We start from the raw sequence: 10,253 nt of genomic DNA on the forward strand, positions 1-10,253 counted from the left end.
TACCACTAAGTTTTAAAAATACAGTATTAATAATGAAAATTTATTTAATTCATACTATGTACCAGGACCTGTGCTAAGCACCTTAGATGCATGTCGTTGTTGTTCAGTCGCTAAGTCGTGTCTGACTTTGTGACCCCATGGACTGCAGCACACCAGGCTTCCCTGTCCGTCACTATCTCCCAGAGTTTGCTCAAACTCATGTCCATTGAGTCAGTGATGCCATCCAACCATTTCATTCTCTATCATCCTCTTCTCCTGCCCTCAATCTTTCCCAGCATCAGGGTCTTTTCCAATGAGTCAGCTCTTTGCATCAGGTGGCCAAACTACTTGAGTTTCAGCTTCAGCATCAGTCCTTCCAGTGACTATTCAGGTGGCCCTATTTAAACCACAAGGCAGACCTTTATTCAGAACATTATTATGCAGATGGACTGAGCATGGTTTGAAGGGGTGAAGAAGCCTCTCCAGAAGTCCTGAAGAGGGCTCATTAGAGACCCCGAGTTCCTACCTATGGGAATTCCTCCTTCTTTTCCCCAACAGTATGGCTGCCATTCTGAAGCTAAATTACACCTCAGTGACTGAATTCATCCTCATCGGCTTCTCCACCTTCCCCCACCTTCAGCTGATGTTCTTCCTGCTCTTCCTGCTGATGTACCTGTTCACGCTGCTGGGGAACCTGTTAATCATGGTCACCGTCTGGAGGGAGCACAGCCTCCACACCCCCATGTACCTCTTCCTGTGCGCCCTCTCCATCTCCGAGGTCCTCTACACCTTCGCCATCATCCCGCGCATGCTGGCCGACCTGCTCTCCACCGACCGCTCCATCTCCTTCAGGGCCTGTGCCAGCCAGATGTTCTTCTCCTTCACGCCCGGCTTCACCCACTCCTTCCTGCTCACCGTCATGGGCTACGACCGCTACGTGGCCATCTGCCACCCCCTGCGCTACAACGTGCTCATGAGCCCCCAGGGCTGCGCCTGCCTGGTGGTCTGGTCCTGGGCTGGAGGCTTAGTTGTTGGGCTAGTGGTGACATCTTCCATTTTCCAACTCACTTTCTGTGGGTCTAATGAGATTCACTATTTTGGCTGCCATGTGCCACCTCTTCTGAAGTTGGCCTGTGGAACTGAAGTGCAAATAGTCGCCAAGGGCGTGGGCCTGGTGTGTATCGCCGCCCTGCTGGGCTGTGGTCTCCTCATCCTCTTGTCTTATGCCTTCATCGTGGCCGCCATCTTGAGGATCCCTTCAGCCGAGGGCCGGCACAAAGCCTTCTCCACGTGTGCGTCCCACCTCACCGTGGTGGTCGTGCACTACGGCTTTGCCTCTGTCATCTACCTCAAGCCCAAGGGTCCCCAGTCTCTGGAAGGAGACACGCTGATGGGCATCACCTACACAGTCCTCACTCCCTTCCTGAGCCCCATCATCTTCAGTCTCAGGAACAAGGAGCTGAAGATCGCCATGAAAAAGACCTTCCTCAGCAAGCTGTACCCCTCCAGCGTCTGAGTGGCTGCGGTGGTTTCAGATTACGGGAGAAGGAAGACCACACCCTCATCTATACAACGGGGTTAATCAAAGCTACCTTGTAAGACTGGTGTAAAGATTTGTGTGTGTGTGCATGACACATCACATAGTAGGTGTTCAATAAATGTTAATATTTTTTTCCTTTTTCCTCTCATGGTCTGTGTGTCTCACATTAGCTTCAATTTTAAAAAAGATTTATCTATTTATCTTTGACTGCACAGAGTCTTCATTGCTGTGTGCAGGTTTTCTCTCGTTGGTGAATAGGGACTACTATAGTTGTGGTACACAGGCTTTTCATTGCAGAGGTTTCCCTTGCTGCAGAGCATGGGCTCTAGGGTGTGTGGGCTTCAGTAATTTTTGCTTGCAGGCTCAGTAGTTGTGGCACATGGGCTTAACTGCCTTGTGGCATGTCGGATCTTCCCAGACCAGGGATCAAACCCATGTCCCCTACATTGCAAGGCGGATTCTTAACCACTGGACCACCAGGGAAGCCCCTAGTTTCAATTTTTAACCAAATAACTTTGTTGAAATATAATTCACATTCCATGAAATTCACTTATTAAAGTACTTGCCTAAGGACACACAGCACCTCACTCCCACTGCAACAGTATTAAGGAACCTGAAAAAATTTTTGTTCATCCAATTTGATAAAAACTGAACGTTGCAGTTACCTTCATTTACTGTCATTTTTCTAAAATAACTAGTTAAACAGATATTTGAGAGCCTCTATATGCTGTTGGCTTGCCAGGTGGCACTAGTGGTAAAGAATCCCTCTGCCAAGGTAGGAGACATAAGAGACGCAGTTTTGATCCCTGGGTTGGGAAGATCGTCTGGAGAAGAGCCTGGCAAGCTACTCCAGTATTCTTGCCGGGAGAATCCCCATGGAGAGAGGAGTCTGGTGGGGTACAGTTCATAGGGTCACAAAGAGCTGGACACGACTGAAGCATGTACACACACCATAGGCTGTGAACGAATACCATGGTGAGCATGGGCTGGGTGTCCCTGACCTCCCCAAAGCAACATTCTACTGGGCAGAGACAGACAATATCCGATAAGCTAATATGCCAATAATCTAATAGGTTAGGCTGTAATAAGTGGGAGTCAAGTAAAGCAAGTCAAGAGAGAAAGACATGGCCAAGAGCATTCTATTTGTTTAGTACATTTAGGAAGGGGATCCACGGTATTTGAGTAGGTAAGATTCCAAGGGACTGAATTTTGAGTTGCTGTTTTCTAAGAAAAAATAGACTGTAGGAGAATGAAATGTGTGTGTGTGTGTGTGTGTGTGTGTGTGTGTGTGTGTGAGAGAGAGAGAGAGAGAGAGAGAGAGAGAGAGAGAGAGAGAGAGAGAGAGAGAAAGGATGATAATGCCAATGAGAACATCCAAGGTTTGGATACATTAAATTTGAGATGCCTTCTAGTTATCCACTTGGAGATGCTGAGTAGACAGGTGGATAGGGGTAAATATAAGAATTTGAGGATTACCTGTGTCCACAAGGTACATAAAACCATGATACTGAATGGGATCTGCAGGGAGAGAGATCAAATACAAGGATCAAATGGCTTAAATAGCTGTTTTGTGTTTCATGTATAAAGGAACCAAGATTCTGTTTAACGTTTTTTAGTTTAAATTTTTGTACTTTAAAATATGGTGTTGGTTTCTGCCATACATCAACATGAATCAGCCGGAGGTATACATATGTTCCCTCCTGCTTGAAGCTCCCTCCCAACTCCCACCCCATCCCACCCCTCTAGGTTATCACAGAGCACCTGTTTGAGCCCCCTGAGTCACATTAAATTCCCACTGAATATTTAATTGACATATGGTAATGTGTCTGTTTCCACGCTACTCTCTCAATTCTTGCCATCCTTTCCTTTCCTCACTGTGTCCATGAGCCTAACAGTTCTTTATTAATGATTGCATCTAAAGTTTTCTGATCTTAAATGTCACAGCTCTGAACATCCTATTATTTAGACAGATCTAGAATGATATCTATAAAACATCCATATAATTAGGTGGAAAATGGGATGCAAGAATTAAAGCCAGGTCATCCTGACTTCAAATACAGTTTTTCACAAACCATTTCCCTCTGCTTTATAGAGAGATTTCTTACAGTAAACTTCATAGCCAACATTCTGGCTTGTTCAGCACAGATTACATTGGTAATTGGGGATTACACTGGTCCAGCTAAGAAATATCTGTTAATACATTTTATCTTCCAAGTCCTATGTAGGTGCTAGGTGTGATGGCAAGCAAGATGGACAGACTTCCTGTGTTCAGGAAACTGATAGCCTAAGAAATCACAATAAGTTTGCAGAAGGCATTGGGTGCCCAACTCATTGTTGGTATCACATCATTTTCCAGGCTCTTTTTCCATTTGGATACCAGTAGGACCAGAGGCCAAGTTGGCCTTTAATGAACAAAATGAAAGAGCCCAGTTTGTATTCTTGCCCAGATCTGTTTTGCTGCCAAGCATGGGGAGTATCTTGGCTCAGTGTGAAAGAGTTACTCAGGAATTCCAACAAGAATAAAACTTATTTTGAAATCATAAAGTAGTCCTGAATCTGTAGAAATGTTACGTCAGTGTCCCAAGGATGCATGCTCCAGTGCATGGTGGATTACAACTGCCCACCTGTGGTTTATTATTATTATTTTTCACCTTTGAATTAGCTTGACAATTTATTTGAAAATCAATTAAACAGTTCCATTTGGGTCTATTTTTAAATATCTAGTTTGTTCCTTTTCACCTTGAGTCATTTAGGTAGTCCGTGTGTTTCTAAAAATCTGTATATTTTATCTAGCTATTTAGTTCTTGGCATATAACTGTTCTTAGTGATGTCTTAACAGTCTTTTCATTTCTGTAAGGTCAGTAGTAACATTTCCACTTTCATTTCTCATTTTATTTATCAGTGGCTTCTCTCTATTTTATATTCAGTCTAGTTGAAGATTTTTAAATTTTGTTGAACTTATCAAGGAATCAACTTCTGGTTTTATTGAATCTATTACTTTTCCACTGTCTATTTAATTTATCTCCACTCCAAGTTTTTATTCCTCCTGTCTGCTAACTTTGGATATAGTTTGCTTTTCATTTTATTCTTCCTTAAGATCATAAAACTAGGTTTTTTATTTTAAATTTTTAATTTTAATATAGGCATTCCTAGTTATAAATTTTCAACTGAGTGTACATTTATTGCATCCTATTGTTTTGTATGTTTTGTTGTTGTTGTTTGTTTCTAAATAGTTTCCCATTTCCTTTGTTTTTTTATCTTTACAATATTTATTTTTTATTTATTTTTTAAATTTTAAAATATTTAATTCTTACATGCGTTCCCAAACATGAACCCCCCTCCCACCTCCCTCCCCATAACATCTCTGTGGGTCATCCCCATGCACCAGCCCCAAGCATGCTGTATCCTGCGTCAGACATAGACTGGCGATTCAATTCTTACATGATAGTATACATGTTAGAATGCCATTCTCCCAAATCATCCCACCCTCTCCCTCTCCGTCTGAGTCCAAAAGTCCGTTATACACAGCTGTGTCTTTTTTCCTGTCTTGCATACAGGGTCGTCATTGCCATCGTCCTAAATTCCATATATATGTGTTAGTATACTGTATTGGTGTTTTTCTTTCTGGCTTACTTCACTCTGTATCATCGGCTCCAGTTCCATCCATCTCATCAGAACTGATTCAAATGAATTCTTTTTAATGGCTGAGTAATACTCCATTGTGTATATGTACCACAGCTTTCTTATCCATTCATCTGCTGATGGACATCTAGGTTGTTTCCATGTCCTGGCTACTATAAACAGTGCTGCGATGAACATTGGGGTACATGTGTCTCTTTCAATTCTGGTTTCCTCGGTGTGTATGCCCAGCGGTGGGATTGCTGGGTCATAAGGTAGTTCTATTTGCAATTTTTTAAGGAATCTCCACACTGTTCTCCATAGTGGCTGTACTAGTTTGCATTCCCACCAACAGTGTAGGAGGGTTCCCTTTTCTCCACACCCTCTCCAGCATTTATTGCTTGCAGATTTTCGGATCGCAGACATTCTGACTGGTGTGAAGTGGTACCTCATTGTGGTTTTGATTTGCATTTCTCTGATAATGAGTGATGTTGAGCATCTTTTCATGTGTTTGTTAGCCATCCGTATGTCTTCTTTGGAGAAATGTCTATTTAGTTCTTTGGCCCATTTTTTGATTGGGTCGTTTATTTTTCTGGAACTGAGCTGCATAAGTTGCTTGTATATTTTGGAGATTAGTTGTTTGTCAGTTGCTTCATTTGCTATTATTTTCTCCCATTCAGAAGGCTGTCTTTTCACCTTGCTTATATTTTCCTTTGTTGTGCAGAAGCTTTTAATTTTAATTAGATCCCATTGGTTTATTTTTGCTTTTATTTCCAGCATTCTGGGAGGTGGATCATAGAGGATCCTGCTGTGATTTATGTCGGAGAGTGTTTTGCCTATGTTCTCCTCTAGGAGTTTTATAGTTTCTGGTCTTACATTTAGATCTTTAATCCATTTTGAGTTTATTTTTGTGTATGGTGTTAGAAAGTGATCTAGTTTCATTCTTTTACAAGTGGTTGACCAGTTTTCCCAGCACCACTTGTTAAAGAGATTGTCTTTACTCCATTGTATATTCTTGCCTCCTTTGTCAAAGATAAGGTGTCCATATGTGTGTGGATTTATCTCTGGGCTTTCTATTTTGTTCCATTGATCTATATGTCTGTCTTTGTGCCAGTACCATACTGTTTTGATGACTGTGGCTTTGTAGTAGAGCCTGAAGTCAGGCAAGTTGATTCCTCCAGTTCCATTCTTATTTCTCAAGATTGCTTTTGGCAATTCGAGGTTTTTGTATTTCCATACAAATCTTGAAATTATTTGTTCTAGTTCTGTGAAAAATATGGCTGGTAGCTTGATAGGGATTGCATTGAATTTGTAAATTGCTTTGGGTAGTATACTCATTTTCACTATATTGATTCTTCCAATCCATGAACATGGTATATTTCTCCATCTATTAGTGTCCTCTTTGATTTATTTCATCAGTGTTTTATAGTTTTCTATATATAGGTCTTTAGTTTCTTTAGGTAGATATGTTCCTAAGTAATTTATTCTTTTCGTTGCAATGGTGAATGGAATTGTTTCCTTAATTTCTTTTTCTACTTTCTCATTATTAGTATATAGGAATGCGAGGGATTTCTGTGTGTTGGTTTTATATCCTGCAACTTTACTATATTCATTGATGAGCTCTAATAATTTTCTGGTGGAGTCTTTAGGGTTTTCCATGTAGAGGATCATGTCTGCAAATAGTGAGAGTTTTACTTCTTCTTTTCCAATTTGGATTCCTTTTATTTCTTTTTCTGTTCTGATTGCTGTGGCCTAAACTTCCAGAACTATGTTGAATAGTAGCGGTGAAAGTGGACACCCTTGTCTTGTTCCTGACTTTAGGGAAATGCTTTCAATTTTTCACCATTGAGGATAATGTTTGCTGTGGGCTTGTCATATATGGCTTTTATTATGTTGAGGTATGTTCCTTCTATTCCTGCTTTCTGGAGAGTTTTTATCATAAATGGATGTTGAATTTTGTCAAAGGCCTTCTCTGCATCTATTGAGATAATCATATGGTTTTTATTTTTCAATTTGTTAATGTGGTGAATTACATTGATTGATTTGCGGATATTGAAGAATCCTTGCATCCCTGGGATAAAGCCCACTTGGTCATGGTGTATGATCTTTTTAATGTGTTGTTGGATTCTGATTGCAAGAATTTTGTTGAGGATGTTTGCATCTATGTTCATCAGTGATATTGGCCTGTAGTTTTCTTTTTTTGTGACATCTTTGTCAGGTTTTGGTATTAGGGTGATGGTGGCCTCATAGAATGAGTTTGGAAGTTGACCTTCCTCTGCAATTTTCTGGAAGAGTTTGAGTAGGATAGGTATTAGCTCTTCTCGAAATTTTTGGTAGAATTCAGCTGTGAAGCCGTCTGGACCTGGGCTTTTGTTTGCTGGAAGATTTCTGATTACAGTTTCAATTTCCGTGCTTGTGATGGGTCTGTTAAGATTTTCTATTTCTTCCTGGTTCAGTTTTGGAAAATTGTACTTTTCTAAGAATTTGTCCATTTCTTCCACGTTGTCCATTTTATTGGCATACAACTGCTGATAGTAGTCTCTTATGATCCTTTGTATTTCTGTGTTGTCTGTTGTGATCTCTCCATTTTCCTTTCTAATTTTATTGATTTGATTTTTCTCTCTTTGCTTCTTGATGAGTCGGGCTAATGGTTCGTCAATTTTATTTATCCTTTCAAAGAACCAGCTTTTGGCTTTGTTGATTTTTGCTATGGTCTCTTTTGCTTCTTTTGCATTTATTTCTGCCATAATTTTTAAGATTTCTTTCCTTCTACTAACTCTGGGGTTCTCCAATTCTTCCTTTTCTAGTTGCTTTAGGTGTAGAGTTAGGTTATTTATTTGACTTTTTTCTTGTTTCTTGAGGTATGCCTGTATTGCTATGAACTTTCCTCTTAGCACTGCTTTTATAGTGTCCCACAGGTTTTGGGTTGTTGTGTTTTCATTTTCATTAGTTTCTATGCATATTTTGATTTCTTTTTGATTTCTTCTGTGATTTGTTGGTTATTCAGAAGTGTGTTGTTCAACCTCCATATGTTGGAATTTTTAATAGTTTTTCTCCTGTAATTGAGATCTAATCTTAATGCATTATGGTCAGAAAAGATGCTTGGAATGATTTCAATTTTTTGAATTTATCAAGTTTAGATTTATGGCCCAGGATGTGATCTATCCTGGAGAAGGTTCCATGAGCACTTGAAAAAAAGGTGAAATTCATTGTTTTGGGTTGAAATGTCCTATAGATATCAATTAGGTCTAACTGATCTAATGTATCATTTAAAGTTTGCGTTTCTTTGTTAATTTTCTGTTTAGTTGATCTGTCCATAGGTGTGAGTGGGGTATTAAAGTCTCCCACTATTATTGTGTTATTGTTGATTTCCCCTTTCATACTTGTTAGCATTTGTCTTACATATTGCAGTGCTCCTATATTGGGTGCATATATATTTATAATTGTTATATCTTCTTTTTGGATTGATCCTTTGATCATTATGTAGTGGCCTTCTTTGTCTCTTTTCACAGCCTTTGTTTTAAAGTCTATTTTATCGGATATGAGTATTGCCACTCCTGCTTTCTTTTGGTCTCTATTTGCATGGTATATCTTTTCCAGCCCTTCACTTTCAGTCTGTATGTGTCCCTTGTTTTGAGGTGGGTCTCTTGTAAGCAGCATATAGAGGGGTCCTGTTTTTGTATCCATTCCGCCACTCTTTGCCTTTTGGTTGGGGCGTTCAACCCATTTACGTTTAAGGTAATTATTGATAAGTATGATCCTGTTACCATTTACTTTATTGTTTTGGGTTCGGGTTTATACACCCCTTTCGTGTTTCCTGTCTAGAGAATATCCTTTAGAATTTGTTGGAGAGCTGGTTTGGTGGTGCTGAATTCTCTCAGCTTTTGCTTGTCTGTAAAGCTTTTGATTTCTCCTTCATATTTGAATGAGATCCTTGCTGGGTACAGTAATCTGGGCTGTAGGTTATTGTCTTTCATCACTTTAAGTATGTCTTGCCATTCCCTCCTGGCCTGAAGAGTTTCTATTGAAAGATCAGCTGTTATCCTTATGGGAATCCCCTTGTGTGTTATTTTGTTGTTTTCCCTTGCTGCTTTTAATATTTGTTCTTTGTGTTTGATCTTTGTTAATTTGATTAATATGTGTCTTGGGGTGTTTCGCCTTGGGTTTATCCTATTTGGAACTCTCTGGGTTTCTTGGACTTGGGTGATTATTTCCTTCCCCAATTTAGGGAAGTTTTCAACTATTATCTCCTCAAGGATTTTCTCATGATCTTTCTTTCTGTCTTCTTCTTCTGGGACTCCTATAATTCGAATGTTGGAGCGTTTCATATTGTCCTGCAGGTCTCTGAGATTGTCCTCATTTCTTTTAATTCGTTTTTCTTCTTCCCTCTCTGATTCATTTATTTCTACCATTCTATCTTCTATTTCACTAATCCTATCTTCTGCCTCCATTATTCTACTATTTGTTGCCTCCAGAGTGTTTCTGAGCTCATTTATTGCATTATTCATTATATTTTGACTTTTTTATTTCTTCTAGGTCCTTGTTAAACCTTTCTTGCATCTTCTCAATCCTTGTCTCTAGGCTATTTATCTGTGATTCCATTTTGATTTCAAGATTTTGGATCATTTTCACTATCAATATTCGGAATTCCTTCTCGGGTAGATTCCCTACTTCTTCCTCTTTTGTTTGGTTTGGTGGGCAACTCTCCTGTTCCTTTACCTGCTGAGTATTCCTCTGTCTCTTCATCTTGGTTATATTGCTGCGTTTGGGGTGGCCTCTTTATATTCTGGTAATTTGTGGAGTTCTCTTTATTATGGAGCTTCCTCACTGTGGATGGGGTTCTATCAGTGGCTTGTCAAGATTTCCTGGTTAGGGAGGCTTGTGTTGGAGTTCTGGTGGGTGGAGCTGGGTTTCTTCTCTCTGGAGTGCAGTGGAGTGACCAGTAATGGGTTATTAGACATCAAAGGTTTTGGAATAATTTTGAGCTGCCTGTATATTGAAGCTCAGGGGAGTGTTCCTGTGTTGCTGGAGAATTTGTGTGGTATGTCTTGTTTTGGAACTTGTTGGCCCTTGGGTGGAGCTTGGTTTCAGTGTAGGTATGAAGGCATTTGATGAG

At 39.9% G+C, this 10,253-nt stretch overlaps 1 protein-coding gene across 1 annotated transcript; it reads left to right on the forward strand.

The window, feature by feature from the left end:
* The first annotated feature begins 538 nt into the window (after positions 1 to 538).
* Positions 539 to 1,495, forward strand: LOC101118951 (olfactory receptor 10H1-like). The gene has a single exon (XM_027970652.2). It carries the CDS (start codon positions 539 to 541, stop codon positions 1,493 to 1,495), a length of 957 nt encoding a protein of 318 aa, XP_027826453.2.
* Positions 1,496 to 10,253: the final 8,758 nt, after the last annotated feature.

The sequence above is a fragment of the Ovis aries genome, chromosome 5 (genome assembly GCF_016772045.2).
Source record: "Ovis aries strain OAR_USU_Benz2616 breed Rambouillet chromosome 5, ARS-UI_Ramb_v3.0, whole genome shotgun sequence".
NCBI lineage: Eukaryota > Metazoa > Chordata > Mammalia > Artiodactyla > Bovidae > Ovis > Ovis aries.

Excerpts from the sequence above, each read along its gene's own strand:
- LOC101118951 (XM_027970652.2), top strand. The coding sequence starts at position 539 with ATGGCTGCCATTCTGAAGCTAAATTACACCTCAGTGACTGAATTCATC.